The 18,522-nt window shown below is 34.8% G+C and overlaps 1 protein-coding gene across 10 annotated transcripts in view; it reads left to right on the forward strand.

The window, feature by feature from the left end:
• LOC150098842 (CUGBP Elav-like family member 4) overlaps window positions 1–18,522 on the forward strand; it is a 913,499-nt gene that overhangs the window by 826,048 nt on the left and 68,929 nt on the right. For 9 of the 10 annotated variants that reach the window (XM_090405883.1, XM_090405882.1, XM_090405876.1 and 6 more), the window contains one exon: window positions 14,067–14,249. In XM_090405883.1, the coding sequence (XP_090262009.1) occupies window positions 14,067–14,249 (183 nt within the window). The remainder of the gene's footprint in view (window positions 1–14,066; window positions 14,250–18,522) is intronic. The other variant, XM_090405879.1, reaches the window with a different exon arrangement.

Genomic DNA, 18,522 nt, shown 5'->3' on the forward strand with positions numbered 1-18,522 from the left:
AACCATATCCTAATGAAAGAGCTCTGATGCTTTTTTTTGCGAACCCTCCCCCCCACCCCCTATAGTCGGTGTAAAATTCTAAAATCACTTATTCATATAATTCGGATTGCATGCTTTTTTTATTTGCTAGGAATTTTGTTTTCGAATAACTGCTAGTGAGCTCATCGTAATGGCTTTCTCATTAAACGACGAGCAACATATTAAAATATTACAACTTTTATAATATAAGTAGTGAAAAGTAACACAAGAGTGCGTCATTTCTGTATCCTATATTTCATTTTAGTTTTAGAAATGATGTAAATTTGTAAATCTGATTCCTCGATTCGCTTTGGTATTGAGATTATTTAAAAAACTGCAAGACTGAACAGTGTCCCTTATAGTGACCGCAACAAGTTGCAGGATTTTTCTGGTGAAAAAGTACGTAATTTGTAAATTTTCAAAAAAAAAAAAAAAAAGATTTCACCGTCTAACGAGGTTTACTACCTAAAGACCACTTTAATAATACAAAAGGCATGCAAGAACTTGCAAAGATAACCTTCATGTGCCTTTTACAAATTAGCTGCAGAGTCTACTTTCAAGTAGACTCTGCAGTAGAATCAGAGGCTAGGCACCAGTAATACTGGGGAGATCAGTATTATCTGTGAGAGATGCCGATGAAGAGTCAGTAATCGGCAGTCTATTCTTCCCAATAGGCACATAAAGAACAGAAGATGCTTTGAGTTCACATCTTAATTCAAAATTCTAAGTTCAAAACATATAAAAAAACCTTGACGTCCATAGAAAACACTCAAGAGGAAGTACTGCTGAAATCTGAAAAAAAAACAACAACTAATGATTGGGGCCGAATTAATGGCACAGTTCTTCTGATTAATTCTTGTTACTCAATTACAAGCTTGAAGTAAGCGAGATGCTGATTCTTGGAGCAGCTCTAGGAACATATCAAAAGTTATTTTCCTGATTTCAAATCAGGTATAAGGTATGACAGAAAAATTTCCGAATTGTTTTTTTTTTTTCACTTCCTCTAAGATAACGTCACTTGCTGTTCTACGATGTGTTCTGCCTTCGAATTAGGTCTCTTGTGATGATACAACGAGCCCAGTATTGATACTATGGTTAAAACATTTTCAGAAGTCCTATGTTTTGAATTCGGTATGGAAATTTCGTAATTATTTTTTTCATCATGATTTTTTTTTTCAGTCAGTATCAAAAGCCACAGGTAGTGGTATTTACGGAATTTCCCTCATTCCTCAAAAGCAGAATGAGCGGAGCAGAAGCATGCCGTAGTGGAGAAGTGTGCCACTCCTTGGATCATTTTCCACAGTACTATTTTTGTTTACATGGATAAGTTTCTTATCCTCCTCGTCGTTTTTTTTTCCGTTTCTCTCGTCGGTAGGCTTCTCAGATATTTCAATATCATTAACAGATATCACTGCACTTTTGAACTTGGAAACTATCATTAGAACATCTCAAAAATATGTTAAAATTAGAATTTTCCATAGTTCAGTCTGAAAGAATTTTAAGCTTTTGTCCTTGAAAGTCTGCCACGTTTTCGCGAAGTGAAATCGCAAAGGACACAAAACTCACACAAATTATTATTTTTAATAACACAAGATACAGTTTAAATGGTGAATGATTCAGCAGTCCGCAAATTTTATGATCACACATGCATTTAGTACATAAAACTGATAATTTAAATTTTAAATTTGATTAGTGGATTGAAACGCGATGAAGATTTAGGATTGATCCCGAAAATTCTTACTGTTAGATGAGCGAACGTTAGATTGCATCAAGTTTTGGAGCAACTCTATTGGCTATCTCGTTTACTAGAAAAAAAAAAAATCTGAAATTTATTATCATTAATATTTAAGATGCCTCTAGGAAGTCAGGGACTCATATTGTACGTATACCGGTCAATAAATATTGCTTAAAATCCATACCAAAGTTAACTATTAACCAGATAAGGTATTTGCATCGCGTTCTGTTTCTATTGTGCTTCATTTTCTTTCGTTTCTTTGAACTACTACCACCAATATGAGTTCTGTCACTTGCTTTTAGTTGAATATATTCAGTTGCACGATAATTTTTGAGTTGATACAAGTAACATTTAGAAAGGATAAAAATAGCCATACTATTGCAAACGCCAGCAAAGCTATGTTTGCGCTACTGAAGCCTCAGAAGTGATCAACAGTATGTGAAATATGCAAATTTGGAACTGGATTTCTTGGTATTGCACTTCTTAAGCGATGTGATCGCCTTTAAGGGAGATGGTTAGGTTCGAAACAACACTGTCAGGTTAGTCGGATCGCCGTTAAGGGCTTCGTATTAGTGGAAACCTAAACCAAATAATATATTTTTTTTAAATACAGATATTTCGCAGAGCGGGCCTTTTAAATAATGCATAATGCAATACCAAAGCAACCGGCCTGGATAACATATTCTGTTGGCAGTCATAATACATTACGCAGATAGGATCAATCGGTCTATCAGAGCATTAATTCGGTTAAAAACAAAGTTACTTAGCTGTAACAGGCCATCACGCTTAACATGCAAGAGAAGATGGGATAGGATACCAAGGCAATTCGTGACGAGTTATTTGGGTTCCGTATTCTGTAGCTATTGAACACCTTTCGAAGTTTCTTCAAACATGTGAATAAAAAGTGTGATTAGATTCGAACTCAAATTGAAGCCTTTTAATTATCTTCTTAATAACTGTATGAACTATTTTTTCGTAGAATTCTTGCCACTTTATTTTTTTTTATTAGCACGTCCTTCGTTAAACAAAGCAGATAAACCAAGAAGAACAGTAAACTGATATAGAATACAAAAAATGCATCGCGTGATTTTGTTTCCTTTGCTCAGATTAAACTCGATCAACAAAGTTTTTCTTTCTTTCCATGAAAGAAATCAGCAGAACTAGAGAATAAATATTAGTTCCTCGCAGCTACGTTGATAATAACAGCCAGCATAACGTCATCGATTCAGACAGTTATCAAGTTTGCAATTGTTAACAGAAGAAGATAATTTTTACCACTGATTACGCATTGTTGCTGGCCTATTGGCTCGCTACTGTGGAAATAAAGATGAACAGAGAACTGTAGAGAACTACAGTCATACAATTTGAGTGGAATTTAAAATTTTCTTAAGCCTTCTCTCTTGAAAGCTTAAGAAGCAGTTCAGAGTTTGACTTTAGACTGCTTGTGAATTAATGCAACAATTATGTTTGATTCTCTACCTCATCTGAATTGTTCAACTAAAAGTTGCGCTCGTCACAAGTGCTGTACATTTCCTTATGAATTGTCTCAGTAGCAGTCCTTTCTTTTGATCACCGATCGATGATCCACTTTCATTAACTTCATCTCGGACGCAGTTTCCATGTATGATCACAGAGCAAGGAAGATTCCGTCTACTCAACAAGTTTAGAACACAAAGCTTTCCTCATTTTACTCCCTCACTTTCAGTCAGATAACTTTTCTAGTGTTCCTCGTATATTAGAATGTAATCGATTTCCAGCTCACCAGATTACGTTGCGAAATGACCACTCCCTTGTAGACCCTTGGCCAAATCATTTTATTAATCCTATTCGTGCATTCCAATGGATTCTGCAAAATATTTCTGGTGTGGTTTAGGAACTATTCTGAAGACAGTTTGTTTTGTTATTAAAAGTTACTGAATGGTATACAACTTGACGTTCTTTATAATAAAATACCATTAGTGTAAAAATAAGTCATGGAATTAGCTTGCGATTTTATCTTATTTCCCTTTCAATGTAGCTAGCAGAGGACCAATCCATTTTTTTGGGGAAACAGACCAACCAATAGGCAAACTCCTGGGTAATACGCGTGTCTAGTATCAAACATATTGGAATAAACTTGCGCAATGTAGCGCTACAAGCATTGTCCACTCCAATACATGCCTTTAAACCTGGCGCGAAGCCAACAGCGTTGCTAACCTATTGGCTAGCTTTTGGTATTATGTTTTCCGCCCTAAGACTATTCTTAGTCTTAGGCAAATCCACCATTTCGCCAATCCAAAATGTTTAATGTATTCTTTGTGAAATTTTGAAGGATACTATAGTTGTATGATTTCCTTGCATCGTTTTTTTTTCTTTTTTATTTTTAGTCAACAGATAATTTCTGGAAGATATATAATTTATTAAGGCAGTGCCAGAGGGCTCCTCTCTGTTGCGCCAACCCCTAGTTGCCTCAAAATTGAAAATAATAATAATAATATTTTCCTCGGAATTTTCAACAGTGTACTATAAGCAAGGTGATCAATTTGTTCTACAAAAGAATACATAAAAATAAAAGCTCTTTGAGTCCTTAAAAAATATTTTTCCTAGAATATATTTAACAAATATATATACTTGAAATTTTGTAAGCTGTGTGAAAAGTGAAAATAGCGTGTCCAAACAGATGTCTTAAAACCAGGCCCTACATAGTTTGTTGTAGTTGGTATGCGTGTGTGTGATGCCTAAAATTTCCAAAGAAAACACTGCGTTAACGACCTAATTGTCGAGAGGAATGACTTCAACACTTTTACATTATTAAGAAGACTCACAAGCTGGACTTCGTATATTGAGAACACTGAACATTTTGTCCTCGTGATAAGAAACATCCATCTGGAAAGGGCGAGATCATAATAAGCTTTAACGTTACCGCTTCTTTTATGAACTTTCCCACAAAGAAATTTATAAGACTGTTGAAGATTGTCAACAGTCTTCAGAGTAGCATAACTTCAGAAAAGTTATGCTACTCTTAATGCAGTGCATAAATTCAGGTTGTTTCATATACACTGGAATTACTACTAACTACCATCCAAGAGTTTTAAAATCCATGAATAACAAACCTTCAGAAATCAAAAAGAAGACCGATTCGCTTCTCTATCTGGATGCCATCTTATTTCAGTGTCTGGAAAGGTTAAAAATTGCAATATACAAGAAACCAACAGATACATGCTCAGTTAGGGATTATAACATTAGGAACTGAAGCTTACCAAATAACTCCAATTTCTTACCACTTCATTTTAGAAAATTGGCAATGAACTGTTACCAGATTTCTACTTCATCTTCAATGCCATGAAACTGATAATAATGAGATAAAGAGAGATATATTTCTCTCCCGTACATCATCTCTATCACAACTAAGCGAAACTTCTCAATAATTATAAAGGAAAACCATGGTCACACTATCTCTAACTATACTTCGATTAGTGAAGCTAAAACATGTACCCTGACGTACCCGGGTGCTATTCGCTTTTGGTGTGATTACAACCTGCAATATCACGAACACAGAAAAATCTAGAGCAAGGTATAGATGAACACGGCAGAGATATCACATACGGATATTCAGTGCCCCAGCTCTATTTAGATATGTGCTATCATTTGCAGACCCAAACGATGACTGTTCTACAAAACACGAAGTATAGCGGAACGCATCGGAGGTTTTACACAGATGGTACCACGAGACGGGAAAGAAAGATATTGGAATCCACAAGAATTTTATTCAACCTTAGCCACCTGAGTATAAATCTTAGTTACAACCTATCAAACTATGATTTCTGTAATGCGCATGTGCTCTACAATATTAGAGCACATGCGCGAGGTCTCTGAACTGCACAGAATAGTTTTGAATAATATAATTATTTTACAAAATAATTACAGTTAGTATATATGTAATGAATAATTATTTGAATCTTCTCTGTATATATGCGTCCGATGCATCTCAGATTTATCTGAGAGGAATGAAAAAAACATCATACAGTATGTTCAAAAGGAAGATTGTTTCAGTGATATAGTTGACAATTCAGATTCTAACAGTCGGTCAGACTGATTCCAAAACATCTGTTTACCGTTTTCAGTGGGGAGAGAGAGAAACTAAATTAAATGAAGCAAAACATGCATGAAAAGATTAACGGGGTCGGAGAGGAACAGAAAATAAATTTTTTCTGATATATGTTTGTTCCATGAGGGTGATAACATTCAGAATGCAAGCTGATTTATACAAAACTCGTTCCAGATTTCTTTTCGTGGAGCACTGAATCTTATATGCGATAGGTATATATATATATATATAACTAGCCTCACTGGTGATATGGTTACTCTACAGTAAGCTGTGGATTCTCAAAAGTTATGCATCGTAATCCCGAAAATCCCACAAGTTGTTTTATTTCAGCATAGCTTCGAACATTTATCGCTACATTTCCTTCGCTATTCGTTTTATTTTCTTTTATATACTTTTTATTCCTTATATACCTTTTATATTCGTTTTTTTTGTATACTGTACGTTATTATGTTTTCGTGTTATGAATCTTACATTCTTTGGCTATCAAGAACATATATCATGGAAACTCGGTTTATATCCCTCCCACCTGCCCTGACACACACACACACACACACACACACACACACACACACACACACACACACACACACACACACACACACACACACACACACACACACACACAAAGAGAGAGAGAAAGAGAGAGAGAATTTCCAAAAAATAAACAAAACTGTGAAGTATTATTCTTTTTTTCCTGCATTCATACCAGGCTTCTACATTTTGCATGCATTTACAGCATATAGAATAATGTAGCTTGTAAAATAATGTGTTGGGGAAGGCGTGGCTAAAATTATTTTTGAAGATATATCGATTAAAATAAGAAGCTGCTAATGCTTTATGCCTTGCTAATGATATCTCTGGCTGGAGCGTTTACTCCTAAATTATATCCGATGTTTAAATAACCTCCCGATATCTTAATACTTGGACGAGGCCTGCTGCGATCCATAATGTAAATTTCCTTATTTATATCGCATTTATTATAAATAAAGGAGATAATGTGATAGCTTCCTACACTCGGTAACAGAATGTTTGTAGCTTTGGTGTAATATTAATCTCTTCCGGGTTTAGGATTAAATATTGCAAGCGAATTTGCTTACAAGATGTTATTACAATTCTAGGCTGTTTGAACTTCCATTGAATGTACTACAAATTGCAGGATGTAAGAGGAACTTTCTAATCACCTCTAAACTTAAATACAGACTAACGAAATGTTCTTTCCAGTACGTAATGTCATCGTTATCGAACACCAAGAAAATAATTTTTACTGAAAGAGAAATTAATCGAATATTTATACTTTATGAAAAGAATTTCAGCTGTGGTTGGAAAGATTTGAAGCTTCTAATAAATGTGTACTGATTAAGAAATTCTGGTACTCGAATTATAGCAAAATTATATTCGGTTATTACATCCATCGGGGTGCATATTTTATCCGCGAATGCTGCTTTAAAATCGTCTTTGGAATTCGCGAGAGTTGTTTAGTTGCTATGAGTAGAATGCTACAACTGCATCCTGTGACAGCGGTTTTCTGCCTGAGATCCCACGGAGACTAGGGTTCTTCCCGTGATGATGCATTTCATCCAACTCTCCTACTGTGTCTTCTAGAATGACAACATATTTTCCTCGCCAGTTGTCATTCAGAGATGTCTCTTCTGCTAGTGCAACCTCCTTTTAGATCCATACCAGTGAATTCTTGGAGCAAAACTGATATTGATTTCATGCTTCAGTTTCTTTCTGTGTGTGCGTGCTTGCACCAAGGGTATATATACCGCATTTACTATCATTTTCTCACCTTCCAAATAAAAAAAAAAAGTACGAACTACGTAAGAAACTGACATACCGATATTAGTTTTCAAAAAAACAAAACAAAAAATATTTCCATATACGTTAGAGTGAATCGTGGTTTTCTGGCTATTTACTGACCAAAGTTATCATTTCCACAAAAAATCATGAAGCCGGTTATTTACGTCTAATAATTAAACACACTTAAATATGTAGCTAAAAAAATTTAAATGTCTCCTCCTAGTTGCTACAACGCTTAAAAGTCTCTATAGAGCCGGGGAAGTGAACAATATCATCTCTGCTTTTCTATTCTTAACAATGAAATTGGATTATTTTTATGTTCAGTAGAGGACCAACTTTCTGAAGTATTTACAGGACAGCGTTATTAGCAGACCATGGTGAAAAGAAAGTCAAAGCAAAGTGTGGGTGGAAAGACTTCAGAATAAGTCTGGTTGACGAATACCATTTAGACCATCCCATTTCAACCAAAGCAAATATGTTAATCAAGTTAACGTTTTCATATGAAAACAACAACAATAAAAAAACAGAGGAGTTATTGCTGCAGTTTGTTAGCGAAATATTAATCCTCTAAAATCATTGTGTGATTTCTTATTTACACCATGCTGATTTTTCCGTTGTTATAGGACTGACCTAACCATTCTCAGATTTTGCTTTAACTCTGTATGAAAAGAGCAGTCTCCAGGTTATTTCGATTTATATGCAGACAAAAGCTGCTGATTGTCTGCCCTTCGGTTACAAAACAAAAGTAAGGATAAAGCACCCGAACTCGTGACGTGAATATTAAATCCTTTATACAGAAAATGATTTCTTTTCGTATACAACCAATCAATTGATGTGATTTCGAATGTTCTGACCATTACTAACAAAAATATGAGACGGATCTCTCTCTCTCTCTTTTCTCAGACGAATATAACCAGAATTAATGAATTTTTGAATTATTGATTTACATAAAGCCAGAATTACTGATGTTATAAGTTGCAGAGGAAGTCAAATTTAAATACTCCTATTCATATCCCATTATAGTTCAATTATTTTCAAAAGATAAATGATTGCAGCATACTTGTAACTGTTTACTTTGGACGGGAGTAAAGCAGATGTAAACTCAGGATTAAAAGTTCTGAATTTGAGATGGGCCGAAAACGTTTCATTTTAGCATGCAGGGATCGCAATATATGCCTTTAGGTTAGAAAACTACGGGTTTGAATTTTTTCATTGAAATTTCGGTATAATGGTCACATGAGGTGAAGTAAAAAAAAATGCTTTATTAAATTACAAAAAAAATCCCAAATATTTTCATGCCGACAGGTACACGAAATTTTCTAGGACGCAACCTGATAAGCGGTTTTTTTTTTTTTCAGTTGGACATGAATTAGCCGATCTCAACAAAAATGGTGGAAATTCTTCCTCTGTCAAACAGACAAAGACCACACTCAATAAAATACAGTAATCTCGTAATTCTAATCAAACCAAATCATAAAGTCCACTACTAATATTAAAGGAAGGAAAGTAGATTTAGAGTTTAAATTTCATCTGTTATGGTTTAAACCAAAGCATGTCATGAGAGTTTCGCACGCGCGCACACACACACACACACACCATTCGTTGATAATAAGATCTACTAAACAGAAGCGAATATTATTAGGAGAGCATTTCATAGCATTTTAAGATCATAAATAGTGACGCAGATCTTGAGTCAATTTGACACTTAAGAAAATGTAGATAGAGACCGATGTTGATGTGCGGCAATTGTAAGTACGGTACTTTAATGGACACTACTGGGAACGGTAAAATCTTAATTATGAGGCATTTTAATCTGGAAGATATGAACTGAGAAAATGAACGACTCTTAGAGTTAGTTTCATAGCGTTCCTTGCAGACCGTTTCTAATAAGAATATCCAAGAGAGGTGAGATGATTTAGTCTTAATTATGACATCTCAGGAACCGAGAATAAATTAATCTAATTTCTTAGTAGCTTCACATACATGGGATAGTGTGACAGTGTCAGGAGAATTGAAATTAAGAGGAGAGGTGATAATTACAAAGCAGCATCGATGGAATATTAATAAGGCCGACCTGGGAGGAAAGGCTTTGTTTAATGCTGACAAGACCAATAAAACTCCAGGATATTCGAAGAGACAGAGTTCAGTGTAATGTTAAAGATTGAATTCCAATAACTATTTAGGAGTGAGTGATGTTGAAAGATGAATGAGTATTATTTCTATGCATCGAGAAAATCTTTTATACCGATCGTATATTTCTATTTAGTACTCCGTTCCTTGGCGACCTTTCTGGTGAGTTTTCCTTAAACCTAATACCAAACTTGCTTGTCAAGCTGTATTGAACGTTATACGGAGTTTTCTATTTCACGGTCCAGTTCAAATTCTATTGAACTGGGCAAAATTTGATATTGACTCACAACTGAACTTTAGATGATGTTTGTGGTGGAAGTTTATGCTGAAAATTGTATTGATTTCTGTTTGGTTGCAGCTTATACAAAACTAAATGTGTCTATTGAATCAAATACAGAGATTTATATTGGATCTAATTACTTTTACGCAGTGTTTTCTTTTTTAAAATACTTTTATGCCTTCTATTATTCTGTGAAGAATTACATTAAAATCTTTCACTGATTACAGAAAGCTAATCAGATTTCTATGCTCAGTGAAGGGACAGTAATAATAAATAAAGGATAGTACGATAATAAGTTATATTAAACCATGTAATACCAATTAGTTGATTTTTATGCTAATCCTACCCATGAAAGATCGAAAAGCTGCAGCGCATCATCATCGATATCGACTGAGCCTCCGTAGCCCAGTCGGTATCGATGATAACCTTCTGTAAGTTAGACTTGGGTACGAATCCCGTCTAAGATGCAAAGAATCTTAAGCGTTTCAATTGACAGTGAATTATTAGCCAATTTCATAAGAAGGTGAAAAGAGATTGTCCTCCTGCTGGAAACTCATGGTTTTAAATTCTGCAATTAGGTAAACCGACCAAGAGAACACACACACACACACACACACACACACACACACACACACACACACACACACACACACACACACTCGCAGTTTCGATAGTCATTCGACGATCGAATTAATGTCTATAATGAGCAATGCAAATAGTAAAACTGAAGGAAAATAAATGTATTTTTCCTTTATTAACTGTAATTGAGATGGAAGGCATACCAGAGCGATACAGATACTGTAGTAAAGTATTCGAGTTATTAATTGGTATCAACAATTCATATTGAAATTCGTGACTGCTACATTAGCAGATATTATTTACTCACGTGAGAAAAAGGACCAATTATAATAAAACAATGAAACAGCGGCCTCATGACACCGAAAAATATTCCTCTATTTAAAATTATTGCACTGACCGTGTATACAAAAACGATCTCAGAAACGATTTATTATTATATCTATTGCTCCTTACACAGAACTTTTTATTGTATTTTTGAATCCATTTGTATATATATAGTGGTAGCCAACAAGAACTCTTTCTCCAGATATCTGATTCGAGATTTATCTCTTCAACTTGTGAAGACGTTCGTAATGAGCATGTCTCGCTAAACATTTATAGTGAAATGTAGTTTAATTATTTAAGGGGAGGAAATAAATGGTTTCTTAGTGAGTGGTAAGAACAAGCATTTAGCATAAAATCTCATAAGAAAAGGATGTCATTAAGAGTAAGTCGTTTTAAGACTGTATTAAGCTCTTTCCTAGATTTATTAACAGCATCAACACCTAAATATCGTTTTTTGCTGACAGTGTTAATTTGAGAACGAAAAATCAATGATTTGGAAGACTAATTTACTTCAGGATGATGTGACCAACGAAGTGTGGTTCGACACTGAACGTGTGCACAGTTTTGAGGTACTTAAGGTTCGAGAAGAAGTTGGTGTCTAATGAGGTGGACACTCTTCAAGAAGAATGCAGCAATGAAACTTGCACCGGATAACGAGTTTGAATTTGTTGGTAAGCTAAATAAACAGAAAAAAAAAGAAGTCAAATAACCAATGATGATTAGGAAGAGCCGGAAACGTTAAATAAAACGCAGGTTATATTTGCATCTGTGAGCACTTTTCGTGGAATGTCAAATGGCAACTCTATATGGTTATTATTACTCAATATGTAAGATTGAAAACCAACTGGAAAAAAAAATATGTGTCGGTAAGTTATCGCAAGATAATTTGAATACGTAAGGTGTTATTTCAGACGAATAGATACAGTGTGTGACTGTGTAGCATGTGACAACGCTTCTTTAATGCTAAACTGCTAGACCGATATAAGTTCGTTTCTAGTTGTCAACTAAAAGTCTTTTTTTCCAGCTGGGTTAGTCGATCTTTGGCCTAAGCAAATATGATTTTTCTCCGGAAAGGATTTTACGCCCATGACTTAAAAACTCATTCGTAGAAGTCATAATTTCAGACAACAGAATAATACTTTATTATGCTAATATGAAACAATAAGAGATAATTATTAGATAACAACTAATTAAACTAAGTAAATCAATAGAATTTTTTCTTGACCTGCCAGTGTTCTTGAGAAATGGAGAAGGTGGATAAAGACTGTTTTCTGATTCCAGGCCTCAAAAAACTAAAAGCTGAAGTCCACTGAAATATAAAGAACAAAAGAGCCTAAGTGCTTCAGAGAAAATTGCGTCGCTTAAAATACAAAGAACAGTTCCGTTGAATTTTTAAGAAATTGCCAACAGTTGGTAAAATAAGAGGAAAAATCGGATGAAATCAGCCAAGTGTTTAGAGGTTTATAGCAAAATATCTCTGTAAATAGCTACGCGAGTGCTGTGCTTGTAAACCTGGACCAGCCATACGTGTTATATTTCTTAGTAGCCAGAACCGAGTAGGCTCTGCGAGGGGAGCAGCACACGCACGAGGATATTAGGGAGCTAAAGAAACTTTCTTGCTTCCATTCAATTCCAGCGGCCATGCATGGATTCCTTCCGCTCTACCTTTCTTCCTTTCCTTCCATCTATCTCTCTTTCTTTCAGTTGGTCCAGCTAGCGCAACCCACGGAGCTGTGCAGAGCTGAAAGCCGGGCAGAGCTGTTTTCAAATTGGTGAAAGTAGCAGGAAGAGGTAATATAAAATAGTCAGGTGTGTTGTGAAAACGTTCTAAAATTGCTAGATCTCCTCTCCTCTCCTCTCTCTCTTTCCACTAACAGCTTTAAGGTTTCGATGTTGTAAAATAAATTTTGTAGGCTATCTTGTGAAAGACTTTTATCTCCTACCATTTATTTTGGATATTATATTTAAGCACGGCGTCTGCTCACATCTTTTATTCCTAGTGGAGTAGCAGCAATTAAAACGATCAGAAAAGTTTTTTTTTTTGCTTTGAAGACATAAATAATTCCGTATCCATCATTAGTAGTTTTTCTTCTCTTTTGACTTTTTTTATTCCTAAAAATTGGCCCATCCTATTTGGATTCGTGATTATATCATTATATTCATTCTATTCATCATCATCATATTCATCAAATTATATAATCTTCATCCATATTTTATCCTAACTTATGAAAATAAAAGTTTGAGCATAAAGTATCTTCATGACTAACTACTTGTATAACAGTGTAATGGATTTCACCACAAGTTGCCCAGAGAACCTGTCAATGCGAAGCACACGTCTTTGGGATATATATCGTCCTGCATTATGAAAAGAGTCTCTCTCCAAACCAGAATTCTCAATCAATGAAATACTAAACCATAAAGATAATGCAACTAACTCGATAGCAAAAAGTCATATTTCTTACGTACAAGAAACAAAATAGTGTATAACCATACAAATTTATCCACGTAGATCTTGGATTTGAGATTATAGAACAATTTGTACTAGATAGATTTATACTTCATTCATAAAAAATATATGATTGTTTTCATTATATTTTATCCTATCCTAAGTAACATATTTCTTGATTGACTACTTGTACAATGAGGAACTTCTTTTAGCACCTCATAATGTAAAGTGCACGTCATATGAAGTAAGTGTATATCACTACATATGGTGATATTCACTTACTTGACAAGTTTCAACCGTCAGTGAGACCTCACTAGCGGGAAGCTAAAACCGGTGGAGATACTGAGCACTAACCGGATGGCAACTCCTCACATTATATAAGTAGGTAGTCGTGAAGGTACTTAACCAGCGAACTTTTGTTTTTACGCTAGTACAGCATATGGATTAAAACATAATATACTTTTATGTCAAGGGACAATGATATTGTCCCACTACGTAGAAAATTTTGTTGTATAAAAGATATTTTAAAATCAAAATTTATGTTTATAAAGATCTTTATAATTTCTTTTCAATATATTCATGAAACTATCTCTTAATAAATAATGTGTGTGTGTGTAATAGAGTGATGAAAACAGTCAGTGGACTAATTTGATTTATTTATTTCCAGGGGGCTTCCTCTAGTCTCGTGGTGAAATTTGCAGACACAGAGAAGGAAAGGCAATTGAGGAGGATGCAGCAGATGGCAGGAAACATGGGACTCTTGAATCCTTTCATGTTTAACCAGTTCGGGGCATACGGTGCTTACGCACAAGTAAGTGATGGTGTCTCGCTGTGCAGTCTTTGCCCAGAGGTATGTGAAACTCCAGCAAACAATAAACATACCTCACCAGTTTGGTATAGAAATCTAAGGGTATCGCATAACGCGTTGAGAAATACAGGATTTGGACAAAATATTAGGAACATTTCACTTTATTGTTTCTTTTTATCTGCTTCATTCTGTCTATCTCCGCATTACTCAGTACGATCAATTTTGATTGTTTAGGTGTGTATTTCACAACAGTGCATGCACACATATTAGTAGCCTGTTTGTTTATCCGAATGTCCAAATATGAGTTGTTCTGACTGGAGAGATTTTCATGAAATGGTATATTTTAAATCTTTAATAAATTGAGCCATTTAAAATTTCAAGATGATAGTGGGTTTCTGTCGCTCTCTCTCTCTCTCTCTGTCCCCCCCCCCCTCGAAAGATGCATTTTGAGACTGCTCATCTGTCTTCGAAAATCATTTAGGGATAAAAGCATTCGTACATCATAAGCCCCTTGGAGAATAAAAGACATCAGAAGATTTATTTATTTGATACGAATTAACAGAAAATTACATCCTGCCAATTTAGAGGTTGGCATTATTATGCCAACTTCTAAATTGCATTCAGTGTGCAAATTGTTAATTATGCAACACAACTGCCGTATACGGTATGATTGTTTTAATTTTTTTTTTTTTTTTTTTTTTGCAATTAGGCAAGCTGTTCACTTGGTTGTTGGATTTAATAAGTCATGAGCTGGCATGGAATAGAGTTAAGCGATTTTTAAATTATTTTGTTAATTCATTTCCATATTTTTTTAACTTTTATCTCATTTTATGGTTGTTTGACTTTCGTTTTCTTCAGCTCAGCTAAATGAAATATATTGTGCATGATAGAAGACAGTCCAGAATTTTTTTTTATCTATTGATATTTTAGTTATACGTCACGTGACACTCGGAATGCTATCCTGAGAGGACACATCACGCGATGACAAGTAAAGCGATTAATATAATGGCAGGTCAACGAGAACTTAGTAAGCTTAGGAAGATCATTGAACGTTTTTTTTTTTTTTGGATATGAAGAAGTAGATTAGGTTTCAGGTTCATTTCGCATTGCTATGCTCTTGGGAAACTCATGAAACGCAAAGATTACTTTTGAGAACGTAGGGTTTCCAGTACTCAGAATTCTATAACTAACTTTCTTCCAATTTAAAGACCGGGGCTAGTTTCCACCGTAACACCATCCAATCACACGGCATGAATTCGATGTTAGAGCCCATGTTTGTTTGCAAACTTATAATAATATGATATAATACTTCACGGTACTTACAGACCCTGCCACGTATCATTGAGTTTGGGAACCATAATTTTAGGATAAGGCTTTCTGAAAAGTCTGAGTTTCTGGAAAGGAAAAAAAAAAACCTTCTGTCTCCATTGAGAATGGCTAACTTACCTTCAGTTGAGAAGCTATCATAAAGGTCCTTTCGCATCGTAAACGGGATTCGAACCCCCAGGTCTTTCTAACCAAAAGTCTTCGTCAAAATCGACTGATCCACGAAGACTGGAAGTTTGCACACTTAATGTCGAGTTTAAAAATACATTAAACACATCGAGATTTATTCAAAAAGAAAAAAAAGTCACATCAGCTGACGAGTTTTTAGCGATGAAGATTTGTTTAATTTTATTTCTGTGTTTCCTTAATTGGGGTCTGTTTTCCATGTTGACGTAGAATTCTTTTTCATGTACATTTCAATGACCTTTCTTAATAATGTCTTCATAATAAATTCATTCATCTTCACGTCTAGCCTAAGCAATCATTCAAAGGGTTCACAGTAATTACAAAAACTAAGGCTGTGAGGCCAGTGTATTATGCTGCTTATATTCTCCAGCGTTTTGTGGGATGAGAAATGTTACCAGTTCCGCAGGACATCAACAAGTAAAAGGATAAGCCTGTTAATATTTATGGAAAGTGCTTCTAATTTTTTGTCCTATTCCTGTACGGTTAAATGTAGTATACATAAAAACTGGTGGATATACACCGTGCTCATTATAACTATATTAAACTGGAGGACATATCTTTTGTTGGCTGTACTGTTATAAATTAATTTATACAAGATGATCAAAAGAAACAGGAAAGTCAAAGGCAATCTTATAATGCGCTTTCAGACAATTGCTGCATTCCAATAATATAAATTCAAAAATTAGAACACTGACTTTTAGTAAGATTACAAAAAAATAAAAATCTCAAAGTCAATTAAAAATTAACCTATGGACAGGTTTCAAATAATGAAAACCATCTTTGAATAACAATTGAATTTCAGTGAATTAATTATTATATATGAAATCCAGTCCCAAACTTTATGTACGTCTTCAACAATTGAGAATTCTCAAACGTCAATTCTCAGTTGTTCTTTCTAAAGTCGTCTTGTATAACATTAATTGTAATTAGTTGGTGCGGCCCCAGGAAGGGGAAGAGAAAAAAAAATTCTGCGATAGCGACACCGGACCTCTAAAATTTAATGCAAACTACGCAGGATTGGCGTTGTTGCAAATAAAGTTAAAACAAATACTTTGTTCAGTATGGTTTGCCGGAGAGCGGGGTTGGCGCGATTTTCATAACCTAGGGCCGTACCTGAAAATTATATTTATATACATATTAGAATACTGTATTGTTTTGAATATAATATGCAAATCAGCTAACAAAGAAAGAAAACGCGAAGTAACACAAACTGCAAGACGCAGCTAAGAATGTATCTTTCTTATTCACGCTTGTCAATGCTCTTCTTCAAGAAGAAAAGGAGTGAATATCTTATGCAGATCTAACTCATACTTCAACAACGATCAGAAATGTCACTAGTGTCTAACTTCGCATTAACAAAAGAAACAATGAGTTACGAAAAAGGCAAAAGAATTCTTTCGATTCTTAGTTTTTAAGAAGTGGAACAAAACTTTATCAAGATCAGTAAAAATATTCAATTTCTAAAGTCCAAAATTGAAAACGCACGATTTCACATACCGGGTAGCTGTGACATGTGATCAAATTGATTGCCGTCATCCTTCCTGGTACGTTGTATTTCATCCTGTAGGCCGTGTTTTTAGTAATAAATGATATTCTTATGACAAGCCCATCGATCATTAGTATCATAATTCTGTCAAAATTTAGTTAATCCCCTTGGTTAATATCCACAACAGTTCTTCCGAAGTATGATTAAAATATCGAAGAGAATTTTAGCACTGTTTCTCTCATTTCACTTCGTTTTTTTTTCCTTCTTTTTTTTATTCCCCCCCCCGTTCATTTCTTCTTTCCTCTTCCGGTTCAGCGAGAGTTTAAAAATTCGTCACACTAAATTAACTTTCTCTGACAGAAACGTTCTGGCTGTAGACGGCGTTATGAAAGATTAGTAAAATTTTAAAGACGAAAAGAACACAGATATCGCAAAAGTGAAAACGACAAAAGGTTCAGGAATAATGAGGCATGATAATCAAGTCTCTTGCTGGTCACAAGTGTGCGCGCTCTGGCATAGTTGCGCTTGGAAGTCAGAGGAAAAAAGCAACCATTGTTATGCTAAAAATGCAGAAAGGAGCAATTATTACGTAAATTATTTTAGAAAAATAAATTTCAACAAATGCAGTTATCCCATTAGTGTTATTGTTGTTTTATTAACATAGGAAAATATCTGTCTAGAAACTAAGCATTTGTAATTTAATTTTAAACTGCGTCCTTGCATAAAGGGAATTTCTTTACTTTTTACCCCCCTTTTCTTTAATACAAATATCTGGAGTAAGTCCATTTGGCAAAGTTTCTTGATGGCTTGTTGCTAAGGTGGCTTGTTGCTAGGGGCTTGGTGATTGGTTACCATGCATGCTCGCAAACCGGAAGAGTGTATATGATTGTGTTACTGGGATGGCTATTCGCGTTGACATGCATTAGAGCCATGAAAATTACTTGATGGATTTGACTGCCACGCCACCTAGTGACAAATATTTGAACTGCTAAAGAAGATTATGCTGTGTGCTAAAAAAAAGAAGTTTAATTTTTATGACGACAAAAATAAGCTGTTTTGAGAAATAAAAATGGGTAATCACAAAAGAGAATATAAATCTTCAAGGAGTGTTAAATGTTTTGTTTTTGTTTTATAATGCTGTTGAGGCAACGTAAAATATTATCATATCCTCCCAAAGGAAATAAAAGGGATTCAGAGAAAGAAATTATCTATCAAATTCCTTAAAGAAATCATTGACTTTCAAGTTAGGACTATGAAGCAAACAAACAAACAAACAGAAAAGGACAGATAAGTGCGTAAGAGATAACAAAAGGTCAG

This window comes from Typopeltis vanoorti, chromosome 15, assembly GCF_054136105.1.
Source record: "Typopeltis vanoorti isolate ZY-2024b chromosome 15, IOZ_Tvanoo_1.0, whole genome shotgun sequence".
Classification (NCBI taxonomy): domain Eukaryota; kingdom Metazoa; phylum Arthropoda; class Arachnida; order Uropygi; family Thelyphonidae; genus Typopeltis; species Typopeltis vanoorti.